The sequence below is a fragment of the Amaranthus tricolor genome, chromosome 6 (genome assembly GCF_026212465.1).
Source record: "Amaranthus tricolor cultivar Red isolate AtriRed21 chromosome 6, ASM2621246v1, whole genome shotgun sequence".
Taxonomy (NCBI): Eukaryota; Viridiplantae; Streptophyta; class Magnoliopsida; order Caryophyllales; family Amaranthaceae; genus Amaranthus; species Amaranthus tricolor.
This window is the reverse complement of record NC_080052.1, coordinates 21,540,758-21,568,285: the sequence shown is the minus strand read 5'-3', so window position 1 is coordinate 21,568,285 and position 27,528 is coordinate 21,540,758. Positions and strand designations below refer to the sequence as shown.

General features: G+C 32.8%; 1 protein-coding gene across 1 annotated transcript; it reads right to left on the bottom strand.

Moving 5' to 3' along the window:
- Nucleotides 1-1,099: 1,099 nt before the first annotated feature.
- Nucleotides 1,100-26,552, bottom strand: LOC130815463 (probable cyclic nucleotide-gated ion channel 20, chloroplastic). Its single transcript, XM_057681946.1, has 13 exons — nt 26,405-26,552; nt 24,468-24,981; nt 23,458-23,649; nt 21,488-21,586; nt 20,435-20,572; nt 18,320-18,568; nt 15,428-15,688; nt 14,160-14,305; nt 8,938-9,015; nt 8,283-8,412; nt 4,409-4,661; nt 3,631-3,793; nt 1,100-1,591 (listed from the first exon to the last, which is right to left on the bottom strand). Exons 2-13 carry the CDS (start codon nt 24,963-24,965, stop codon nt 1,489-1,491), a joined length of 2,310 nt encoding a protein of 769 aa, XP_057537929.1. The 5' UTR covers nt 24,966-24,981; nt 26,405-26,552; the 3' UTR covers nt 1,100-1,488.
- Between the last annotated feature and the right edge of the window lie 976 nt (nt 26,553-27,528).

Sequence of the window (27,528 nt, the reverse complement as noted above, 5' to 3'; positions counted from 1 at the left end):
AACGAATCCATATCAAATCACATAGTTCATTCGTTAAGTTAAACCACCATCGCTAACTAAGATTGCTTCTTAAACTTTCTCATAATCCTTTCAGTCTCTTCTTTCCTATGTGCCATATCATCTATTTGTCTCTTGAGATTAAATACCTCATCTTTAAGCTCTTGTTTTTCTTTTTTAAGCCGTATTATTAAGTCTCTCTGCTATTTTGTACCCTCCGGAGCAATCCATCTAAAGTATGTGCAACCTAATCCTTCAACCAAGTAGAAAGGACAAGCAACAAAATCACGGCCAGGATCGAAGTCGCTCCAATCTGTATTAATCTCAACTTCTTAACCACAATCACTAAGCTCTTCAGTAGAATGCTCCTGTGACATCTACGAAACACATATGATATTCAAAAATAATATTAACATTTATAAATTGAGAATAACACTAAAATAATACCTTATGTTACCTTTAAAAATTGATTAACTAGAATAATAATGATGGAGATTGGATACAATGAAGTAGGAAAATAATGGAGTTATTTATAGAACATAATAACGACTATTTTTCAATTTAACAATGACTAGTTTAATTCATACAAAAAAGTCAATAAAAGTCAAAATTTGAGTCAAGCCTCAAGTCGCTGTTAGTAACAGTGACATTAAGGATTGACCAGTCAACCTTAATGTCGCTGTTACTAACGACTTAAGGCTTGACTCAAATTTTGACCATTTTATTAAACTTGCTATTAGTAAGTGCGAGTATACACCAAGGCTAGCTTCGGAGGCAAGAACGCTTATTTTGAAAATTAAGTTTTTCCGAAGCTTATTTTTGGAATAATGTTATATTATCTTATTTTTTTCAAATTTTCCACGATTGTCCTATAACAAAATACACCGTTGTTTTATTCTTCAAAACACATGCTACTCTTATCAATCTCATATTTCTACATTAATTCGTGGCCAAAGATCTAAAAGGTAAACTCAAATTTTCTTTTATAATATTTTTAGGGAAATATAAATTCATGTACAAAATAAATAAGACAACCAAATAAGGCTAATGTAGCATATCAATAGGGCTACTCTCTATGTCCTTTGGAGTTTGTTAGACAACATTTATAAAACTTCCATTTTAATTTGCATAATGTAAACACAAGGAACAAAGGATTATATACCTTTTGTTATCCATTCTGTTTTCTATTCTTAAACAATAAGTTTTTACTCGAGACTAAAGGATTATTTTCCTACAATAAAGTTATCATTATATACCTGTATTATTCTTCTAATTTTCTGGTCTTTCATTTTTTTGTCACCTACAAAGGAGCACAAGCCACAATAAAATACAAGTCACCCTATTCAAATGGAACTACTTATGAGCTACATGTATCAAGGTGCATAATGCTTTGTTTATCTGCAAGAGAACTGTGCACGTTTATCTACAGATGGTATTCCTTTCAGCTCCAACAGATCGGTGCGCATAAAGGACCCTTTTTGGGAGTGCCTCTCAAACAAATGAAACTGCCTTGCGGTTCAGTCGCTTCTTTCTATATCTCCAGGCAACTTGAATCCGCATAGCAGCAAGGCATCTCCAATATGGGGATTCATACCTGAAACAAGAAGGTATTACAGTAAGATCATAGAAGTTTAAGGTGTTGAGTATCTCTAGTGAAGCTCTCCTATTTCTATGAAGTTAATATATGTTCAATGGAAAAGAGTGCACTTGATTGACCCATGCTTTAATTCTTAACCTGAAAAATAATGATTATTATATATTGGATTAGTGTATAATGTCATCCACTCTTTAAACCTTACATAAGCCAAACTGAGGATCAAGTGGTAAGAGCCCCCAATTCCTAACCATGAGTTTCAAAGTTTGATCTATATGCCCCGAAATTGTTTTTGGAGATGGATATCATCCGCAACTTTGTTGATCATTATTGTGATTTCAACCCATGTAAAATTCCCATGTTCTAGTCTAAATTGTTACATTTCCTTGTGAGTAAAGACCTCTTGTGTCCTTTGAGGCCCTGACCTTGCAATAGTTGTGTGACTTCTCTGAGATAGTACATTTCCCAAATAATAAAATAAAGTAAACCAAAATTAATAGTTCAGATCCTAACTAAATTTCAGACAATAGCCATTTAATACGTAAATGAGAGGAGTGGAGGAAGGGTGTATATTCTGCTAAAAATAATTTTAAAATAACTAGGAAAACCACAGCAGGAGACCACCAAACTAGAAAAACACAATTCATTCAAATTAAGGTTCATGTACACTGCAAAAGTATAATGTCAAGTATCGAGGGGCAACAGAGCACAGACATCCAGACATAGAGGTGATCATTTGGGTCAATGGGACGAGTTTGAGTAATGGTGTTTGAGGATTTGTGCACAATAGGTTGACATGTTAATTTAGCTTTGTTTCTATCAGGTTGGGTCAAAATTAATTCAATTACCCACCTCTACAAATGCACATTTACTTGGCTTGAGCAATACTAAATTGATTGTTGAAGCCTGGTTGAGATTAGCAAATTAGCATTCCTTTCTTTCCTATTTCTCCAATGATGGAGGAATATGGAATTGGACGGAAATCTAGTAATTCTTCCCCTTCCTCCCTTTCTCTCACTTATTCCACCTTTCTTTTCTATTTCTTTATCCAAAGACACTCTTATGCCTCTTAATGGTGTAAATGCTCCTGAGAAGTTTGAATTTGATACCAGTAAACAAGCAGAAACAAAAATCTTGAGTCTCAACATATGTTTCCATATGTTGGAACCTTTTTATTCAAAAATGAAGAAAGGTCCATCATATCTAGCCAGGATGATTGAACAATGTAGTTATTAAGGCCATCATTACAACTTGTTCAAGTGCAGCTTCTATTATCTTCTTAGTTTGAGTAATTATGGTACTATCTCTAAGCAGTTTGTACCCCTTTCCTCAACAACATTTTCTTAATCTGAGACTTTTTCACAGTAGTGGATGGTTATAGACTTATAATATGATTTCTATATCTAACGGCATTCCTCATTACACCTCTAAATCACCATTATTATCCACAACTATATACTACTAGAACATGCAATTAAAGTAAAAAACTGACAAGCCATCAAGGTAGCAATATCTAAATTTCTAAATGATACTTATGTCCATATTATGGAAAGTGACACTGTGTCCTAATACTTTTAGCATTGACGAATAAGGTACTTGAACAAGTAGGAAAATCGGACACATAGAATACAAGTCCCCATAAAACACCAGTTTTACATGTGATATTTTGAAAAGTCTAAGGACCATTTCCTGTAAGCCCATTGTTATTTTGTTGAACTTCATACTTTCTCCCTTATCTTTTCAGATCTAAAGGGACTGCTCTGTAGCCTAATACTTTCTAATATATGACACTTCCAACTAGGTAAACACAGACTGCCTTCATTATCAACCTAAACCTAATAAACAACTATAATTACATTCAATAAAGCATAATTCTTAATATGAACAAGTGTAATTCGTATTGGGTAAAGTCAGATGCTGGGAAATTTCCAAATATATGAGCATATTTACATGCCACCAGTGATCATATTTATAACTTGAGGAACTTGAGAGATTTTGTCCATCACATACTCAACATACAAGCACAAATTTTCACAAACCTTATAGCTCCTTGGATACGAGGATTCCTCAGTATTCTTGGAAAAAGACTTGTAACTTCTTCAAGATCCCGAGCTCTAAGTATAAATGCTTCGACATTTGATAAACATCTTGCAGTCCTGTTGCTCCATAATCTCTGTCCGGGAATCTTACCTTTCTTTCCATCTGTGAAACATAAGCAATTTAAAATTCAATTCACTTATCACTAATCATTCTTCAAGTCTTAAATAAAAAGACTCAGACAAGAGAGATAGGCTGTAAAAGTATGATAGTGGCCTTCCTCAGAAGGCAAATCTCCGAACATCTAATAGTGAAGTTAATGAAAAAGTACAAGATTCACAAAGCGATGAATGGCAAATGTATGAACAAATTTCCATCAATAGAAATGATTCTTAAAAGTCACAAGCAGGTACTGAAGCCAGAAAAGTTCATTAGATATATTTCCTGAACTAGTGCAAAACTGAGTAAACAAACTGTATGAGGGCATTCAACAGTAATGTAGCAGTTTGCATTATTTTTGATATATTCTGACAAAGGGTTAGACAAATCTTCTTAATTTTGGAACCAAATTCACAACATACAAACTTGAGATCAAAAGAAAAATAGAAACACTTCCATAATCTTAGAGGGGAGGGGTTGACTTGTTACTTAAAGCAGGTAATATAGATTAGAAATAAAAAGGCAAAATAATCTAGCTATGGGCTCAGATATGGAATCAAACAGCATATATTTTAAACAATTGGCAACAAAAAAAAAACTAAAAAATGAAGAGTAATTGACCTTTGTTTTCAGAAGAATGCTCAAGGCACCATGTAAGTAGTTCTTCACCGCACACCTCTCCTTCAGACAAGGGAACTACTATACCATCCTCTCCAACGCTTTCTATTTTTCCTCGTACAATAAATACCATCTTATCTATCAAACCTCCGTGATATAAAACTTCACTGTCTTTGATATATGTTTTATGTTTAAGCCTCTCATAAACAGCATCCAAAATAGGCTCTTTCTCATCCACTAGAGTGAAAATACGGACCTGAAGAGTAAGTACAGCATAAAAGATCTTGTAGAATCTGTCTTTATAAAGGATTCAGCAAGCTCATGCATATTGATGTTAGATCATTCGGTATAAGTATATAAAAAACAATTATGGACCACTAGCAGTCGCAGAATATTGACAAAAAAGCAACAAGCTGAACTGATATGTAAAGCCCAAAAGATCTGTTACTTGGAGACCCACTTCACAAATCCATCTATCCATTATTTATATAGATACAACACAGTTAATAGACCCACTTATCATAACGACAAAAATCCATAAATCCATTCAGAGTATCTGACTTAACCAAAGCCAAACAATACAAGATAATAATATAACAAGATGTACTGATTAAAAGGAAAAGGAAATAGAAGAGCTTTAATGATGCTTATGGAACGTAGCCCAATAACCAAGGAAACTATCTAAATGGAAATCCATCAACCAAATGAAAATTATGTACTATGACAAGGTTCAATCTTCATTACTTAACAATGACCCCATTCTTAAAAGTTTATTCAGAATTTTGACCTTCAACTCGCACATATGAGATTTCTTTTCTCCTTAAATAGAAGATTATTGATTATATGGTGGCCGATTCTAATGATTAGTTGAGTACACACCAACTTCAAGTATATTCCAGTTATTGACCCGCTCCATATACAATACCCATTCATGTATACGAGGAAACCTGCTAAAAGGCACTGCATGTCTGCATGTATACATGACACGCAGGGAGGAGAACTATTCCCTAATCATAACCTTACACCTACAATAGCAAAATGACATATAACCTCAGATGAAATGTAAATGCAAGTTAGATGTCATCATTTGTAACTGTAACCTTATAACTTGAGAACAACCCAATAAAGGATTTAACTCTACAACATATGCAATTAAATTTCAAGAAAAAGCTCAAATTGGCATACATGATTATGTGTTTCTTTCAACTCTCATACAGAAGAAATGCACAAACTTACAGCATGAATACCCCAATGGCACCAAAATGGCTCCTACCTAGGTGGCTTAAGGTTTGGAGAGGGTAAATGCTAAGTTAGAATGATGGAGAAAAGAGTTGGAGTCATGAGGGTTTAAATTTAGTTGAAGTAAGACGACGTACGTGAAGTGTCACTCTAAAGAGATTTAAGATAAGCAAAGTGTAATGAAATATTCCAGAGAATCGCACACTTATTACCTACAAAAGGCAAAAGTTGGTAATATGAAAAGCTAAAAAGTACACCTGGCAAAAGGAATATTTTCAGTTGAGCTATACTCTGACATTTCGGTTATACAAAAATAGGGATGGGAATTCATGCTATTCTGTTATGAGCTCAGTTATATATAGGTATAGATTTTGCTAGTATCATCATGCTTGTATTTTCCTATAGAGTGTAATATCACTAAGGAGCTACGCAACCGCTCGAAGAGTTGAGCTAGGTACTCTGCCTAGTTTACATAAATATACAAGCATTCTATCTCTGGAAATTCTTCTTTCTCTTCTTCTTCTTCTCTTAATTCTGTTTTCTTTCTATATTCAGTGTTGTTGTATTGGGCAGGGGGTAGGTGTGAGCATTAGACAAAGACACTAGAAAGTGCAAAGAGAAATTAATTGTTTCAAGTGAATGCGTCAAATACCTTGGGTTTATATTATATGTGACCTATAGAATTAAGTTCCTTTTTTAAATTATTGTCAGAATATTCGAGGATTAAGACAATTTAGATGCTCATTTTCGCCATGTATAAACTAAACCAACAATTAGGATAAGCACAAAAATCAAAGCTTCTTAAATACGGATACACCCAACATATCAAAACTCATTACCCATGGATAAAGAAAAATGGTTTCAACATCAAAAACAACAAAGACAAGCACAAACATATAACGGATCTGAAACAGTAACCAAGCATCATCCATAGGTTCTATACCTGATTCATAAGTTGAAAGTTTCTTAGGTCCTTTGCTACATGTGGAAAAAATAAAGACCAACTACTAGTATATTATGTGATCGAGGTGTTCCCCTAAAGTTAAAGGGCAAGATTTTTCGGAGGACCATTAGACCAACGCTATTATATCAATCAAAATGTTAGGCTTTTAGAAATGACCATTTTAGGAAGGCGAGACTAGCAGAAATGTGAATACTTAGATGGATAAGAAGATATGCATTGAGCAATAGGATTTAAAACAAAGACAAAAATTTTAGGAGTCGTAAATATTGAGAGAAGATGAAAGAGAATCATTTAAGACATTTAGGTAAGAGCAAGAAGAAAATAGAAAGGAACTTGGGGTTTAAAAAGAGAAGAGGAAGATCAAAATTGGCTCGAAGGCACGAGTGGAAAAAATATAAAGGATATAGATTTGCAAATTGAGATGGTTGAAAATCAAACAGAATGGAGAGGAAGAATCCATGTGGGAACTGATAGTCCGATCTATTAGTTCATATAGCCGACCCATTATTTTGAGATTGAGGCTTTGGCATAGTTCTAGTTGTTGTTGAACTTACAAGCAAAACTCTTCAGAATGAGGATACTCTCCATATGACCCGGTCTTCAATTTGAAGGCCATGTTCCTATGTCTTAAAATTTAAGTTGTATACACTACTTCATTTGTCTTAAAATTTGAGTTGTATACACTATTTTATCGAAGTAACACAGGGACTAACGAGCTACTTATATCCTATCTTTTTAAATTCGAAACCTCAAACCTTGAATGCTTCAAAAATGACTTTATAAATAAGCATCGGCGGAATAGTGTTTTAGAAAAAAATTTGAAAAAGGCATACTTCACAAACCACACTTTAATCCTCAAAACATAAAATTAGACCCTTTCTTAGCTTGTACTCCTCGGGGAAGGGAATTTATTAAGAAAAAAAGGGTTTTTATTTGCATTTTCCTTCTATAAACTTTCCAAGAACAACACTGACAACTAAAATTCCAGATTTTGTTTATCAAATGTGTGGACACTTGACACACAATAATACATAATTCAGTTCAAGCATAGAACGTAATGATAAGGGATAAAGGATGTCACATACTACTGACTCAGATTTTGGATATCAATATACAAGTTGACCAAAATTTGAAAAGATTAAATTAATATTTTTGTTATGTACAAGTTCTAAGTCCACTCCCCACATGTCACTTCTGTTCAGCCTTTAAAAAACTCTTACTACATGCCATCTGTCAACATCCTCCAAAACTAATACTTAGAACACAAAAACATCCCTAAAGATGATTGTATTCTAAAATCCAACCTCGCATTCTCCATCAATTATGTCGAGTGATTGTCCCATTTCAGTGTTACCATGTTTTCTCACGCCCAAGAAATTTTGAGCCAAAACATACAAACATTGGGCACTTATAACATACTAGGTGGTAAATTGCAAATTCATCCAACAAATTAGGTAGTGAACTACGTAACACTGTTCCATTCCCATCGCAGTTCACAAAAATAGGATTATAGGAATCTTCAACTAGTATTAAATCAAAGTACTATGTATGCCAACAAAAATGTCATACATCAAATATGGCAATAATAATTGCTAAAAAAAAGACAGTTTAGAAATACAACCTTAATTAGTATCATTATTTATTCCAGCTTCAAAAGGATAAGATATACCTTACATTTTCAACAAATTTAAAAAGATGACGTCTTATTTCTCTTTGAAGATCCTCTGGAAGATTTTCCATTAATAACTCCTCATTTACGCCTCTAGTAGCAGCCCAGCTGTAACGTTCTGCTTCTAAGACTTTCCTGCAGTAGAGAAATCATGTATATGTTTATACGAATACCACACACAATGAAAATAATAAATGGGAAATGAAGTTCAATTATCTTAGAGACAACATTAAATTAGTAAGACAACTGGATTATAGCTTAAGTCACTCTTAAGACAGGGAGATACCAAACAAGCATCTGCAAAATGCTTCTCGTTACGTCTGCTTGTGTGAAAGAGCGCTGTGCTACTTACATAGGCTCACCATTCAAAATGGCACTTCAGCAATAGGATGTCAAATGCAGCATGTATACCTTTAGTAAATCTTTCCGTAGCCACACCCCAATGCATAAATTCACTAACAAATTACCCATGCTAAGAAAATGGGAGCCCAGTAATGAAAACTAGATTTGAATTCCAATATTTGTCTTCATCAAGGAATAAGCAACAATATTATTGAGACAAAAAACAATAACTCTATGGAAAGCTTCTTACACAAACAAATTGAACCATTTTCCAAATATGAAGTTTTGACTCCAACTGTAGATAGCAATCAAGAATACCTTTTTAAATCATGAGGCAAACGACGATGGCTCATCCATTGCTCAACATCACGCCTTCTAAATGACATCTCCATCCTCCTGCATAAATCATTATCTAAAGGTCAAAATAACATTAATAAGTATAGTATCTCTTTGTTATTGCATTGACATATTCTCTATTCATTAACAGTAGCAAAGGACAGAAGGATTCTAATTATGTCTTAATATACACATTGTTTTATTCATCTATTCACTGTACTTCAGAGTGTTACTGCATAGACATGTTTTCTATTCAATATACTTCAGCTCAAAAGTTAGATAAAGAATGAAAAAGGAAATCAAATCCCAGAGACCAATAATTTGCAAACTAATGGGATTAAGCATCATAATCTATGTAATATAACTTTAGAGATCTTGGGGTTGTATTATCTTTTTTCTTGTTCTCTAAGTCATGACTCCTCTAAATGAAGGAGATTATTTCTAAGGTTCCAACATATTATAAATCATAATGAGTATTCACCTCCATACTACAAAATATTGTATAATTCTAAACATTGAGAGAGAATTCAAGAGACTAGAGGTAGTTCTAATCCCATATACTCGATAAAATTCATTGTTCCATGTTTCTTGATCTTTTATATACATTTTCTAGGTTCGATTTTTCGTTTATATTCTATATCCAAACTTTAGACCAAGTTGCGTCCCATATCAAGTCTTCACAATTGAGAGGCATCTATAGACTCTAAAAAATTGTAGATAAAATTATTGGTTTAATACTCCCTGAGTATTAACACCATGCATATTAAGAAAATAAATTCAAAACTAACAAATATAAATTTAAATATTATAAAATTATTATACAAATCAAAAATTCAAAATCTTAAGTGGCAACTTCAGTAAAAGTAATCCAACTAAACATTATTGTCATTAACTAGCGACAAACTAATATTTTTTAGATGATCCTTACTCAACTTCATAGTTTTAATGTATTGAATGTTGATTAGTGTAATCACCCATATAAATAGGGAGCTCATTTGTTCATCCAAACACATCAAACACAAACCCCAAGCCTAAACATATAGCCTTTGTTATTCTCTTACTCAATTGTAATTCTTTATTTGTAAGAGTGTTATACTCCATTAAAATAGTATAAACAAGACACTACACACCACGGAGGACATAGCCATCATTGGGTGAACCTCCTTAAATCATTATGTCAATTTTTCATTTTATTTTCTTTCAAACATTAAGTCATTGAAATTCGTTATCGTTCATCAAGGTACTTCGAACCTTATCGATATTAGCTCTCATTTCAATAGAGATAAAATATCATCGAGTGATAAGATTAAGACTAATGTCATTGGGCCAATTAATCATATGAAATGATAATGTCTCGTTCTATAATGTGAAATTTATTTATTCTTTGACTCTCATAGCATAATGAATCTATTATTCATTTAAAGAGTAATAATTAAAGAGGGGAAGTAGCTTGTATGCATGTTAGAAGCTAACAACAACATATTTTTATTCTCTTACACAATGCTACAACTCAGTCTATTCCTTCTATTTGTTGTGATACAAGAAGAACTGGTGTGTGGGACTTTATGATTGGTCATTATCAATTATTATAATGACGACCTTTGTTGAACTAGGCTTGCTGATATTTACAAAATAAACCTTTGTTAAACACGAATATAAGGATTCACAATGGTATTCCTCTCCAAATAAAATAAACCTTATTATTTGATGGTTAATTATAATTAATAAATAAATCATTGCTTGCTTATATCTATGTGCGTTGCTAAACAAAAGATGAATTTTACAACTTTAAAATATTAATTTTTTTTATTTTTATGAGCTGTAGTTGAATCACTCGGTTTATAGAGCTTTGTCTCTTGTTTCTCTTCATTTTATTATAGTTCATTTTAGGGGAACTCGAGTTAGGAAGCATTATCATAACTACCTAGAATAATGTAGACTTCGTTTATTTAATTGGTAAACCTTTTACGTTTGAATTGTGATAATTAAACTTAATCCTTACAATCAAGTTGGATGATTTAAATTGATTGATTTGTTTTGTTTTCGTTAATGTTAAATAACGCTCTCCAAGTTAAATTAAGTCTTTAAAATGAAATCGTTGCGTTTTTATGGTTTAAATCAAAGGATGCTAGGATAGATCCCACATCACTAAGTCATTTTTCTAAAATAATAGTACAAATTATATTTCTTATCACAATCATTGCAATCCATCATAAAAGTACAATAATACTCATTGTCATTCCTCATGTCATTCGATTATAAATTCTAATCACCAATAATAGCCTCAATTATAATGCTCCATAAATCGCAACAGAAGTGTCTTATTTACTTATTGAGTCATTTCACCAAAAGTGCCCCATTCCTCAACTTATCTTCTTAAAATTTGAGCAAACGTAAAGAGGACACTTGTGCTGAGATCGAGTGAGTAATAAATAATATATACTAGTTATAGTTCAGTGATAATAGTTACAATTTAATATCAACAACAATAATGATCATTTATCCTCGAAATATAACCTATTCTAATATAAAGCTTATACATATAGGCTATAGCACAAAAGAATTCTAATAAGATTCAGGGTAAACGAAAAATTTACCTCTTTATGTGTGTCAATTCAACCTAAAGTTCAATGCCTCTAATAATAATCTTTTATGACCTCTATGTCTAAAAATATAACAAAAATATCCTAACTGAATAGCGATTATAATATATCAAAGCAAAATAATTTGAAATCTCTTTTTGAATATGGAAAAGCCCATTTTAAAAATTTATTAAGTTTTGAACTTCAAACTTTACAAACACAAGTAAAATGTTCTAAAAGAAAACCACATGTCAAACAGTGAAAATCTTAAAAACAAATCCGAAAAATATTTTTTTTAAAATTATATGGAAAGGATTTTAATTAACAAGAGAATGAAAATAATAGAAAATATCAAAACAAAGAAAATCAAAGAAATAGAGAAAAAGACGAAAAGTTAGAAAGATTCAGGAAAATCATGTTTATGGGAAAGAAAAAGAAAATACATGTATAAGAAAAATAGACCTATGACACGAAATGATAAAGGAAGGAAGAGAAAGAAAGAAGCAAGAGGGATGAAGATGAAGATACAATGAAGTAAATGAAGATATAGTATCTTGAACACCGAGCGCTTGTTGACTACGATAACACCCCAAACATCAAGTGCTTGATAATGACTTAGAAAGGTTATAGACTTCCCCAAAGACCAACACAAGCCTTTTCTAGCGCACCCTATCTTTACTCATACACACCCCAAAAATTTCCCAAAAGGTAACTACTTTACAACAAACACAACTGACTGTGGAATTTTTCACAAATGAGCTTCTTTAAAATGTAGATTCATCTAATTGATATGGATCATATTATCACTTCTCTTAAATCTCAAACTCAAAAGTATTATCATTCCTTGTTGCACTTGCAAGCTGATCTCGATGGGAATCTTAGATCTTACCCTTGCAAGATAAGTGAACATTGGAATGAGCCATAGTAACAAGTTGCTCTAATAATTTGTAGCACCTAAGGACCAAATAACGGAAGGTCACAATAGTTAGGGTAACACTTAGTTACAAAGTTATCACATCCACAAAGAAAAGTTGGCACCATCTTTTGCGATAAAGATTTAGAGATGAAGAAAAACAAGATAACACACAAAAAGAAAAATGCTATTATACGAACATTCTCAAGTGATGAATATTTTGACTATTGGACTTTCTTGAGATATTGATGACAAATTTCATGAAGTGGAATTGATAAATTTTTAAAATCAAAAGATTTAATAAAACAAGTCTTGAATTGAGCATATTCTTATAGTAGGACTCCTGCATAACAACTTCATATTTGGGGATGATGCTAGAAAAAAAATAGCTAGTTGGGAGATGGTTGTGAAGTAAAACATGATTCTTCTTTAGACCAAACTTTCATGAAAATAATGAGGTGCATGCTCAAAGAAACAAGATAAATGGAGCAATGTTTAGTTAAACATGACCAGGCCTCCTCTTGGTTATTAATATAACCTCTTTTCCATGAGGAAAGAAAAGGAGACTTCAGTTATCAAAAGAGCTACAGATCACACCTACACGTCCGCACCTCCAAAATGAACATCATAATTACATTAGTGATCAGTCCTACCAACACGCATTCCTTAACTCAAGCATGAGCAAACTACCAACAAGACAAAGCTGATAATCTTAAAAGCTTGCAAATACAACCTTTATCTTGTGAGCAATACATCCTTTAACTTAAATGCAATATTGCTACTACACTGTAATAGCCTCACTCCCAGAATGCAACAACGAAAAATTTACAAAGAAAAATGGCAGAAAATTATAAAGAAGAAGGAATAAGAAAAAGAAGATCGGCACAGTTTCGAGCATTGCTAGCCCCCAAAAGGTATTTAATTCCAAATTAAGCATATGTCATCATTACATAACTAACCCTATATATACTACGGTAAATAACAACTTTCATCACAAGATTCAATGCATTATTTTCCTCCTAGCAAACTGATAACAAAAAATATTCCTTTCAATTATGTAGCTTCCATGTATCTAGTAGCATTTGCATCATTCTTTTTGTTGCATCCTCTCCTTTTAATAAGTAATCAACTCTGTATCACGTGCCTTAGGCATGACATACATGCTTCCACAATAAATCTTCAATATGAATTATACTAGACATTCATCTGAACAATTACATCCTTGAACCTCACCTCAACCATCTTTTAATATGATAGTCTTAAAGACCTAATATTTGGACCCAAATAACACGCATGCCTAAATTTGACTAATAAAAGAGACCCAAAAACAAGCATCTAAGACAAGATAAGTTAAGAGGAAATAAAAATAATATGGCTAGAGGTCTTATGTAAATTCATTTGTCGGTGTTGCTGGCCCATTACTCTCTGAACTATCTTGCATTTCTTGATGCCTTGTTTTTGTTAAACTTTTTTAAGAATTTTTGTCTTCCTTCATATCAAGGTAAATAGTGTATCCTATCCAATAAGCAAGAAACTGCAAGATGTAAATTTTCTAAGTGGCAAGTGGAATGATAAATGGGAATCTTAAAAAAATTTCTTCGATAATTAATTACATTTTAAAGAATAGCTCCATGTGTACAATTAACACGTCTAGGTGCAAGAAAAAAAGAGCTTTGAAAGAGCTAAGGGAATATTGCAAGATTTTGTACCTACGACCAAGAGACTGCAAGAAGTTCTGCATGTTTCCAATCAGTAAAGCGAAGAGTAGGAGACCAACCCCAATTATAGTCATTGTAAAAAGAACTTCCCAAACAAAGTAGCTTGGTTCTTGATTGCCCGCCAAAGTACTAATTTGCTGCATGGTAGAACACACATCAGTTTCATAAGTCTCAGAAAAGTTTTACAATCCAATTAGTTGTTTTACTTATTCCATATTGCATTTCCTTATATAGAGCAAAATATTTATGTGGATGTATCACAAAAGTAGATGTTTGGTTGTTTGATTGATAAGAAAATGGAACAAGACAGTAAATGAGAAAATGAAAACTGGGAAGCTAGGGTTCACCAAAATTAGGAAGCTACGTATACATCCTAAAAATTTCTACTTTTATTAAGCCGGGATAATTGCTTATTAAGCTCCTAATTTAAAAAAGAACTTGTAATTAAAACCTTCTATAATCAAACAACATTAACTACTATGTAGGAAACTCATTTCATTGATATTCAATGTTTCTAGGATATGTAAACTTCCTTTGTCTAACCAAATGGCAAAGTTGTTAATCAACTAAAAAGATATTAGTTTGCAAGTTCATCAACCTGTAAGTACACATAAACATATATACATGCAAATATAAGAGTAATGTATGCGTGAATAATGAATATATGCTGAAGTAAATTGGATGCTAGACAAAGAAGTAAATAGAGAGCAAACCTAGCAAATTAAGTGCCTAAAGCCCTAAACAAAATAATCATGTTAATTATCCTAGAGAAACAAGTGCTCATTGATCTCCCAGCAGCAATGACAACCTAGATCCACTACAGACCTAACATATCAACATTTACCTTCAGACTCTTCACATTTAACTCAAGAAGAATCGAGAGCTTAAACTCAAGCTTAGACACTAATCATGTTTAGTATTGAGTTACATTTAAATACCAAGATGAAACACAAATGCAGGAAGTATTAAAATATATTTTGAGTAGACTTTCAAGTTTATATATCAGATAAACTTTTTGTAAATTTGCAATCCTACTATTTTTGGATTGACAATTAAGGCATCGTGCACCTAACTTCTTTAGGACCAATCCTACCATCAGTTGCATCTTATTTATTTGTTTACACGATTTCTTTAGCTTTTATTGGCAAATCCAAGACAACCAAACATGTACATAGAGATTTAGGAAGCCCTAAAATTTCATCTTCCATTGTCATGGACAAAAAAAAGCTGTGAATAATACACATTTAGAAAAGAATTACCTGGAATCCCCAAAACAAGGAATATATATATCTCTTCACAAAACTATCTATTGTGACAAGGTTCACTGCCTTTTTATAGATCCCATAATCAAAATAACTTTCTGGTATAAAACATTGGGTAGCATTTTTATTCTTTGTCCAGACCTCCCACCCAATAGCTCTGGAATGTTGTAGTGGTTGCGAATACCCACAATCAATAAAGTTCATACAAGAATCAATTTTAGAATACCGACAAGCATCTCGCAGACATTGATTCACTCTCTGTAAAAAGTGGAAGAAAAGAAATAATCAGAAAATGTAAAATTTTCGAACGATTCTTCAAAAATTTAGTTAATATAGAGTCTAAGTAGTAATCATGAAATTAAAACTAAGGCATTGCCAATTTTCCATTACAAAGATTTAGGTAAGGTTGTGGCCATACAATCATGCTTGGAAAATCCATAAGTACGTAGAATTGTAAAAAAAAAAAAAAAAAAAATAAGAATTATAATAAACTAAATCTAGATTTTTTATACCACAGCTTAAGATAAGGGGTAAAATCAAATTGTCATTACCAATGAAATTATAATGATCAATAACACCCAAATATTATACTGCTTACTTGACATAGTTATTTAATATTCAATCATAGGAACTCTGGGAGAGACAAATCCTTCAATGGTTTTTGGTTTATTATGATAGATGTAGATTATAAATATGATTTTTCCTACAAGGCTTTCAAAAATATGTCCATATATCCAACACATACCATTAATTTATTGTCATGGCCAATAGTCCACTATTAAATTCAACATGGTTCTATGATCAAGGCAAATTTGTAAATGGGAAATGTCTGAATTATCCTTTGATTTGATAACATGGTTGAGCCCACATCACCGTATTGTATAGGATTTTATAGATTACCGCAGTGGAATTAATCCCAAATGTCGTTTTGTGATCGTTACTTTTTTATCATGGTTGCTAAGCTTGCAAAATAAGACGAGCCTAGTCAATGAATTCATGTAAATAAAGAAAGAAAGAGAATTAAATGCATGTAAAAGAAGCAACGACTAGGTACTTTCAACCTATAAAATACAACGTGAGAGGTAGGGTTTCTCCTGAAACACCCCTTTCAAAGACTTGGTAGTTATGTAGAGAGATAAAGACTAAATTGAATGTACTCATAATGTTAGGTAGTTGGTTACCATAAAATTATTACATGGTGGGTATCTGTAGGAATTTCCATGCAACTTCAGTGTTCTTTGGTAATATTAAGGTAGTTGAGTTGTAGGCTCCAAACATTAGCCCCACACATAAAGGGAAATAGATCCACTTTTAATGATAGTGGTCAATTTGCGCAATGGTGTTTTTGATGTGTTGTAAGGTGTTATTTAGCTCTTTTTCCTGGATTAGGGCAACTATCATGAAATTAACCAACTTACATCTAGGGCTTTAGTTTCCAAAAAATTCAGGGGAGAGACAACATGAAAAGTGTCACTTTTCAAATAAAGTACGATGATGGAGAGTGACGTCCATAACGCGAATCTAAATCTCAGCTGCAAGCGCAATACGATAATGTTAGCAAAATGGATTAGTGGTTCTTTCGATAAGCAACACCAATCTCAAAATCTTATACAATACGATTGCAATGCGGTGATAGTGGGAGTATTTTGCACTTATGAGTTATGAATTACTGAAAAAGCATTTTTACGTTATGCTCGAAAATTCTGGAGCATGATAGCCGATGCTAACGGAGCTCATAAATTCCTAAAATTCGAGACAGGAAAAAAGCCATAATGGCCAAACTCAATGTCATTTAATTAAGGAGAAAAGAAAAAAGTTTATGTCGTCCAGGGATCGCTTACGTTGAGAAAGTAAAAAGATGGGTCACGTGAAAACTTTAGGCTTATGAGCCCGTAAGTGCCAAAGACCATGATGAGACCATCAGGTAGATAATAAAGATGTCCAAGTGACGACCCTAAGAAAATTCTTGCGAGCCTAGTGACGTCCTTCAATTGATCAAGATGGTTAAATCATAACATGGACGACCATGAGTAGGATGATCTTAAGTGAATACCTTGGTCGAATCATGAAGGTGTTTGAGAGATGACCATGAATAGATGACTTGAGACTAAAGTATTCTAGTAACAATCTTCACGAGACCACCTAGGTTAGATCATAAAAGTATTTTGGTGACAAGCATGAGGATGTTGACTTTTGACTAATGAGCAAAAAGGTATAACCATAAGGAGATGACTTTGGGCTAATGATCTCAAAAAATGATGGAGGGATAACCTTAATGAGACTACCTTGGTCAAATCATATAGGTGTTCGACAAGCATAAGGACATTTGATAGGGTTCTCAAAGTAGAATCAAGCTACCAATGACAAAAAGAAGATAAGTGTAGAAACTCAACCCAATTGAGAGGAAAATGATTTACATGGGATAGGAAACTCCTTTTCTACTTATTACCTCTCTTAATCAGCTCCTAACCAAACAATGAAAAAGAGGGAATTCTTTGTTCTTAAATTCAATCCCCCCCCCCCCCCCCCACACAAATTAACATATCCTTACAGTATAAGTGGTTCAAAAAGAGCTAAAAGAAAGTTGAATGTAGTAATAAGCTTGAGGCCATAATTTTTTAAGTCTTAACTAAAATACGAAAAGAAAACTATGAGTAACATTCATATTAGGAAATAATTTATAAGTACAATGCCCTTTTAGGGGTTCGAGAAACAAAATTTAAATAGGAGCAAAATACTTGAAACAAGTTACTTGTACACCCTTTCCTTTCTAAAAGGATTAAATACACATGATCTGAAATGCAATCATTGGTGAAATCAACAAGCAAAATTCATTTAGAATGAAATAAAAAACGAATAGCCATAAAACTTTATTAAAGAATCATGTACCTGTAAACCAAAAAGATACCAACATGAGCCCACCGCATGCCCGGATAAAACAAATGTGAGGAGATTAATAATAAAATTTGCCCATGCTGATTCAAATATGAGGCCAATGGATGATTGCCCAATCAACAATGGGAGAAACCTAATCAATCTTGGTACATATTGAACAAGAATGGCAAAACGAAGGAGATTCTTTGCATAATTTGCACCAGATGAACCTAGGGATTTTGGAAGAACAAACAATATGATGATCTGCAAGTGAGGTAAAAAGTATGCAAGTTAAAACAAGATCTTAAACATATACAACAAAATACAAGTTGTGATACACCAAGTGAAACATCCTAATTAAGGAATTGAAACATAAAATGAAAATTCAAAATTTACCCTCTCTAAGGGGCTTTCATCCGATTTTTGGGGATTCAAGCTTATTCATACACGAAGACAAGCTAGAAATTATTTTGTTTGTGATACAATTTAAGTAACTTTTTCCTTCAATTTCGAGTAGAATTATCTTTCTAAAGCTTCCTTCAATATTTATAAGAGCTTTTAATTGACATCTTATTAAAGACTTGTATTGAAATTCAACTTTAAAGTGTACCTTATTTTTCCTTTTCATGTGCCTTATTCTATTCCCTTCTTATTTTTCCTCCTTCAAATCCACCGACTGTTCCCTTGGCCAAAGTTTATTTGAAAGGCCAAAACTCCCTGCAAGGTTAGAGCTTTTTCTTTGGCTTGTGGTTATGGGAATTGGGAAAACTAGATACTATGGAAAATCTCCAAAAAAAGACTTCATTATAACTCTCTTTACCCACAACGGTGTATCATATGTTTGAGGGATAAGAAGGATAACAACCATCTTTTTCGACATTGTAATTCTACAAATAAGATGTGGGTTAATTTGATTATATCATTGGTGAATCTTGGATTGAGCTTGCAAGTATTAGGGATCTCCTTTAGATTAACTCTTGTGGCTTTGGAAAGAAGAAGGAACACAAGACTTTATGGCACTGTTGCATCTTAGCCACACTTTGGGCAGTATGGTCAGAAAGGAATAGGCGCATTTTCAATGATAGTTTGCTTGGATTAGATGTAGTTTGGGATAAGGCTAAATATTTAGCAACCCTATGGGTTAAGGCCAATGCTTTGATTAGGAGATTTGGTATTAATGATTAATGTAGAAGCAGTTGGAAGATTTTATTGTAATTAGATGTTATTCCAGTGGGATTCCTTATCCTATGTTTTGTATCAATCTTTTACTCTAATGAAGTTTTTCTTTATAAAAAAAAACTCTAAGCTATAGATTTTTTTAATCATATTAATCAAAAAATAATAATTTTATAATGTGGAAAAGTGGAAAAGGAAAAGGCTAAACACTCAAAATTGTTTGTTTTCGAAACACAATTTAGAAATATAAGGCCAAAAAATCTAGTTCTAAAAAATGTTTTCCTAGAAATAGTTTCTACTTTTAAGAAACATAAGTTACTCTGTCATTCTCAACCATAGTGTCAAAATATGGCAACAATCCGGATTGCGGTGAAGAAGTGGTGATGCGGTAACGGGAGCCATGTGGTTATTTTAAAGGCGAGTATCTGCTGAAAACATGAAAATTGCTCAAAAGAGCCCAAAATCAATAATTTTTCATAGTTTTTGCACTATGTTCTCAACTACTTCAGAAAATTAATAACAGGAATGAGAGAGGAAAAGAGAAAGAGGAAGAAGAAAAAAAAGAGCGAATGAAGAGTAGAAGAAAAAGAAGTCACGAGAAATTCAATCAAATCTGCCATGATCAACCCCCCACCAATTAATGAGAAAGCAAATGCATAATGATATAGAGAGGACTTTGGGAGGAAAGAGAGAAAGAGAAAGCAGACAGATCGAGGTTACCGTAAGCCAAACCATGAGAGATACAACAAGTACTTTGAATTAAGGAATATCTGGTTTTGACTCTCATAAGTTGGACAAAACTTGTAACAAGTTGCACTTTATTTCTTTTAAATGTTAAACCAAAACAGAAAAATAATAATACTGAATGACTCTTAAGTTTATGATTTCACTTGACAAGGACAAAGACTTCAATTATAAGTACTTGTAACAAAGCATGCAAGGATAAAACCTTACTTGAGGAATCGGCAGTGCGGCGAAAAAGTCAATCAGAAAAAATCCTTTAAGGTAATGAAGGGTAATTTTTCTAGGCTCATCAACCAAGACTCCAGCACCAACCACCCTGGATTCAGGAGCAATATAAGCCAGCCTGAACTGTGATTGAAGATCAAACTATACCCCGTCAGAGTTTTATCAATATAGAATGATCAACTTTCTTTAGAAAACTTTAAGTCAAAACATCATATCATGTAGTCAAAAAAAAAACAAAAAGGGAGAACAAAACATCCAGCCTACAAAAATCACATAAATCAAATTCATCCTATCTTCCAAGCAATTTGGATTAATTAAAAATTTTAGACAGTGGTAGAGGATTTTGTGCTGAATTTTCAAAGGTACCAATGCTGTGTTTTTTATTTGGAGCTTTTGTCAGCTTGTCTTTGGACATTCAGCCGGGTATTATTTGATCCTGTTATACTTGCCAGTGGTAGAATTTTATGGTTTATGTTTTGTAGCTTTTGTCGCCTGTTGGAGATTTTTGGTGACATCAAGTTTGTTGGGAATTGGGATTGAAACAAAAGGAAAACTAAGATATCCTCCTTTTCCTTGTTCAAATGTCACCATGCTTATTGCTTGAAGCCTTGAACTGTTTTGTGAATTCTAGAATCTTCTCCAGTGCAGAAAGATAGGACACTACTTCTGTAATCATATAAAAACAATACATTTTTAACCCCGAAAAAGGAAAAATAATTATGAGAGAACACTCAGCTCTAAAGAAATCATTCAACTAGTCTTGCATTATTTTTTTCATGGCTAATAATGAGGAAGCCGAAACTGCAAAGGCATATATATTTGAGTTTTGAGTTTTGAATTAGCAGCTTCATACTTTGATGAACAGGTTGTCAGAAAATACCAAGTCATTTTCCTTGATGAAGCTTAACCGAAAGCCAAACATAAAGAAATCTCATCAGAATTACTACATGTTACATACTAGCCCTAAGAAAAGTACAAACAATATTTGTACACTATTAGAGAATTTTCAATAAATTTTAAGGAAAATGAACAAGGTACCTGAAGAAAAATATGGAAAACGTAAATGAAGTCAGTTAAGCTTCTGAAAACTACCATTGTGATTGACATGGCCCAGTCCATGACTATGCACTTTGAATCCTGTAAATGAGCAGATATTAAATAACCATAAATTTCATAATGGTATCACAAGATCAAAATTTAAAAATAAGATTACAATAAACTCTTGTACCATACTACACACAAGACGTCTAAATTTTCTACATGTCCATAATAGTACACCAAAGAGAAAACTCTCTACAAGGCGTCTAAATCCTCTACATGTCCATAATAGTCACACCTCCTATGTGCTGAGAAAACCCACCTAAATGTAACTCTGTTCTCACAGAAAATACAAGACATATAAAATAAAGAAGAGTAAAATATCAGGCAGCTTTATTCTTGCTATATCATCAAGCTAAATGTTGCATGCAGCTTGAGCTCTGGCAGATCATTACCAGAAACAGCCAAGCGAAACCTAGTTTTCCTTGAAATGTAGAATTAGCATAATACACCGGTTACTCTGTAATATAGTCAATCAAATTTCCAATATCTGGGGTGATTAAATAGAAAAGACGATACCTAAACTAAAAAATTTGATCCAGCAGATCAAACAAGGAACCAAAATTGAATCAAAAGGGAGGACATACATCTCACAAGTTCTCAGGAGAACTATTATATTTTTACAATCTACAAAGATTGAAATCCTAATCCTAATCCTTATATAGGTGGGGAAAAAATTCGAAACATTTATAAGATAAACCTAATTCCAAAATAGTAAAGAAATTTAATCAAATTAGTTGGAGGTGTTTAATATAGCTGAATATGAGATCATGGTAGTAATCAGGCAAATCAAAGCAAAGGTGATTAGAGGTAGCAAGTTTCACACAGGAAACAAAATTATAATGGGAGAAGTTCGCAAAGTATCATATCAAGTGAGTAACAATTAACCTATGTTACCTAGACTCGGGTATGAGTATCGAATACAGGTACAAATCCTAGTATCCGGTAGTCACCTTTGAATATTTAAGATATGGGGACACCGTCCTAGTATTGGATACGGTTACAGAGATACGGAAAGACAAAAAATATCTCAAATAAAATTATTTCTCAAATAAAAATTAAACAAAGTAATTTTTAGAGCTTTTGTCCTTTATAACTATTTAATATTATTAAAATAGCTACTATAATATTTCCTATAATCTAATCATCAAGTTACAACTATTAATAACCTTACTATTGACTAATTAGATAATAAAACACAATTTCAAATAATCATACATCCAAAACCAAGGACTAAAGCAACAATAACTTACATTAAAGTCTTATACTGAAAAGAAATTAAATGATGTCTTCCATACACGAAAAGCAAAGTAAAAAAATTTGAAAAAAGGGACAGCATGCATAAGTTAGCCTTACACGCAAATCTAGATGACTAAAATTCTTTAATAACAACTCTAAAGTTTCTCATTTCTACTTTTTATAGCCTTCTTTAAGTTTTTTCTTTCTTCTTCTGCACTACTCTTCTCTTACCTCTTCTAATCATCAATAGTGGATATGTTGTATAAATTTTTATTTATCTTTTCTTTCCAATTTTAGCTTAAATTTTGGTCTTGTGTGGGATGAAGCTCCCTAAAAGCTAAAATCGGTCATCAAAACCTTTCAGATTCCGTGATCATGTTTGGTCCGGCATATCGGACACATCTTCAATACTGGTCTTCATACCGGACACCAGTGAGGCGGCGAAATTGGCGAATCCGAGTAATATAGCAATTAACAAATTTTCGAAGTAAGCACAATGTAAGACATTGTATCCCTAATAAGATTTGAATGCTAAAATTTTAAGTATGCGTCATTTAGCTATGCATTAAAGTGCTTATAAGCCTCAAGTGTAAGCAACACTAGTTTTTAACTTTCATGCACCAATATATGGCAAAAGCGAAAGGAGAGGTTACGAGACAGGAGATGATTACCTCTAAAACGGATATCACAAAGAAAAACAAGGGATCAACGAAAATTGCAATAAGGAGGGAGATGACAAAAACTCTGTTCCATTTCTGAATAACTTTAGCATGTGGATTTATAACTCCTGGGACATATGAAAGCAAAAAAGAATATAATCTTTTTGCCCATCCTTTAGCATCTCCATAGAGATCATTGTGAAACTGCAAAAAAGCCAAAAAATAAAAACAGTAAAGAACAATATAAGAAAACATGCAAGGAACTATTAAGTGTATGCATTGGATGGATGTTACACATGCAGTTCATTGTTTTGTAGAATTCCTACAATATCATCCACCACATTTTGTTCCATAATTTTGAGTAAAAAAAGGTTATAAATGATGCTTAGATCATAGTTGGAATGAGAAACATCCAACCATAACACCCATTAATTTAAGGTTATGAAAATTGTTAATGAAACTTCATAGCGATCTGAATCTAGAAGCAGATAGTTCTTCCTAATGACCCCTATTCCATTAAGTAGCTTCCTCCTAGGCAAGGTTAGCAAGTCGATGCATGCAATTTACACTTAAAATAATGAAAAAGGTTCTTTCCGATTGACCCTTGATTGCAAAGTGCAAACACCATTTGTAATTTCACATCAATATGAAGCACACATGATTAACACATGAAATATCACCAATGGCTAGAAAACACTAACATGATTAGCAGATGAAAAACAAGAACATTGAAACACACAACCAAACATACAGCCTTAAGGAGATTCATTAAGAGTTACTTAGATTTCAGGCCATGATTGTATGGAACTACCAAGATGCAAGGTATGTCATACATTGTAGGAAGCTATACAAGTACATATTATAAGCAAACCCTTAAGAACACATGAAATGATGGAAGTATTGAAGTTATTAAACATCAAGGGAATCAAATGCAATATCCAAAGCTAAAGTATGTTCTATAAAATGTAAAGTTTGTTATATCATACTTATATTATACTTCTATCACAAAAAGAAAAATTAACCTTTGAATCATATAAATCAGAAATTTTCCCCCTTTTTCCTTTTGGAGGCCTATCATTGTAATATGACGGACAAGTTGTACAGTATGGGTCATTGCACATTCCCAGTTGACCAGATCGCAGCAAATGTTCATTTTTATCATTATGAGTATTGTGCACCAATCCACTTGTGCTCATTCCATCATTTGTAGGATGCTTGTAAGTCGATAACAATTTATCCTGTTGTCCTGGGACTTCAAGTTTTGCATCATAAAAATTTTCTGGCTTGCTTTTAACATATAAGGGACCACTCATTTGCACGTATGAAGGTCTTTCATTTCTTGAAGTACGCCCTATAAAATTACTTTCGTGCCAAGATGTTGTAGAACTCATACGGGCAGACATAGAGACACTTTTGGACCACGATGGAAACTTATCAAATGTGGAATCTTCATACTCATCCGATAATTGTTTAGGATTAACAGACAACATTGGAATTTCATCCTTTTCAGAAGAATTCATATCAAAGTTTTTGGACCTGTCAGAGTTAAAACAAAACCAGTGAGACATGAAACTGAAGTATCTTATGTAATGAGGAAACACCCTCTTTTCCAAGAGCTACAAAAACAAAAAATTTAAATACATCACGTTGAAACTTTTAGATTTATCAAGCAGAGAAATATATAACTCAGTTAAACGGAAGATATTAGTGCTGGAAAGATGAAGACCTTCTCATCCCTCCAAAACAGCAAGAATGTACCGAAAGTGAGATGTCATCTACAAGAAATTTACATCCCTCACAATCAAATAAAAAACGGGACATATGAGTCCACTTATAATCTCTCTTTTGAGAATTTTCTGATAATAAGCTCAGCCATTTGTATACAACAAAGACAATATAACAACGCAAAAGCTTTGATGTCACCCATTGGTAAATAACATTTAACTTATCTTGCAATGAATAGCATTAACACTCCAAAAGGCCCCACATATGTGTCTATTCAGCCCCACATCTGTGTCTATTTAGACCCATATCACATATAAATGTGCACATACTAATTTGTATAAATAGAGACCTGAACATAATAATACTTTGTGCTTTTCTAATTGGTTCGTCAGTGAGACAGTAAGAGTCCATAAGCCGACGGTAAGATTTAGTCTAAGCCATTTCTGCATTGATTTTCTACAATGCAGTCCTGATTCACAAGCGGGCAATGGATTCAAGGACAGATCTTTTAAGCCGCCCAAAGTAGACCCCCGGGGAATTTTTAGGACATTACACAGACTTAGTGGTTAGGAGTACAATATTTGAACTAAAGGTTGAAATTTCAAATCTTGGCCCCGTAATTTTTGTTTGTATGATAAACTTGCCCCTTCTAACTTACAGACGATAAATACGCCACTGAGATTTAGATTCAAATCCTTGAAAACCCAATCTAGTGATATGATGACTCTGAGGACGAGAAAGAACCACTGTGCTGATAAAACACACACTACTTTGCTCATAAGCTAGCATCGCCTAACATCATACAGTCATTTTCTTTCAGGGGAGCAATAAGGCAGGCCCAAATCCGATGTATAATTTATGCCAGAAAAACCTAACTTGATCAGAGTCCAAAAGTATCACAAAACCCTAATCCTTTAGTTCTTTTTCATTCTCCACCTTAATTTATTTCTCTATTAGTAAACATTAACCTCAATTTCGCAACATAATTGCAATTCTAATTCGTAAAACACAAAAACGCATAATTTAAAAGAAAAACAACCAGCATCAACGACGAAAACCTAACATCAGGAGTACATAACAATTAAAATCATAGAATTGCACTTCCAATAATCTTGCTTCAGATAATAATAATAGTACAAAATAAAAGATGCAGAAAGCAGAGTAAAAGAAGCCATGGAAGTGCAGAAAGCGAAGAGGAAAGAAGAGATTTTAGCCATGGAAGTTGGAGATGAACCTGTTTAGTGGAGAACCGGAAATACAAGTAGGTGCTTGGACTAGTCACTAGACGACTAGTAGCGACTGCCGTCTGGTAATTTAGCAGACAAGTTCAACAGAGAATGAATGTCAAGTCGTTGAAGGATGTCTTGATATAATATAAAAATATAATAATAACAAAAAATGAATTAAACGTTGACCGATGACCAGACCAAGTCAATATTTTAAAATATCAATCCAAATTGAACTGAATAGATCGAATTGCACCGATTTGTATATTTTGTACCGAAAATTAAATTTTCATGTATTATTTCAAACTTATTCTTTCTAAAGCTCCTAAATAGATATTAATAATTTTAGGGTTTTTAATTTGAACAAGTAAAAAGCTTTTGATAAAAATCTAAAAATAAGGACAAAAATTTAAACAAATCAAATGGAAAATATAGCATACCTTTAACATTTCGGTTTTTTCAGTTTTTCGGTTTTGTCGGACTCTAGACCGAGTCCAAACCGAACACCGAATTATAAAAAATTCAGTCCACACCAAACCAAATTTAAAATATAGTTAAGCCAAATTACTTATTCGACTTGGTTTGGTTCAGTGTTCAATTTTTCAACAAATTACTTACACCCCTAACATACAGCCTACTACGTACTACTTGGATTTGATCTTGTCCAACCTTTATCCAAAATCAAGTTGGTTCCTCGATCCCATTCGATTTGATTATAAATGTGTATACACTATATGAGGTTGATAAGATAATTATATAGAAGTATTACATGAAAGACTTAAAATTAATTCAATTTGAATTGACTTAACCTGAAATATCGCATTTGATAGTTGTCTAAATATCTAAATGTACTCCTAACTTTTAATCCTTATGCGCTATGATTTTTTTTATTTTATTTTAGTTGTGTGAAAAAGTTCAATTCATTGAATTCAATTAATTATTGATCTGAATTTTAGTGATGAGACTAAATGAGATCAAAACTCATAAGTTATATGTCACATATTGAATATTCCTTATGTCTCATTCATTTAGCATTATTTTCTATTTTAGTATGTTTCCCTTATTTGACATTAATTCTACTTTTGGACAATGATTTATCATTTTCTTTTAGTCTCATCCATATATTTTAAAT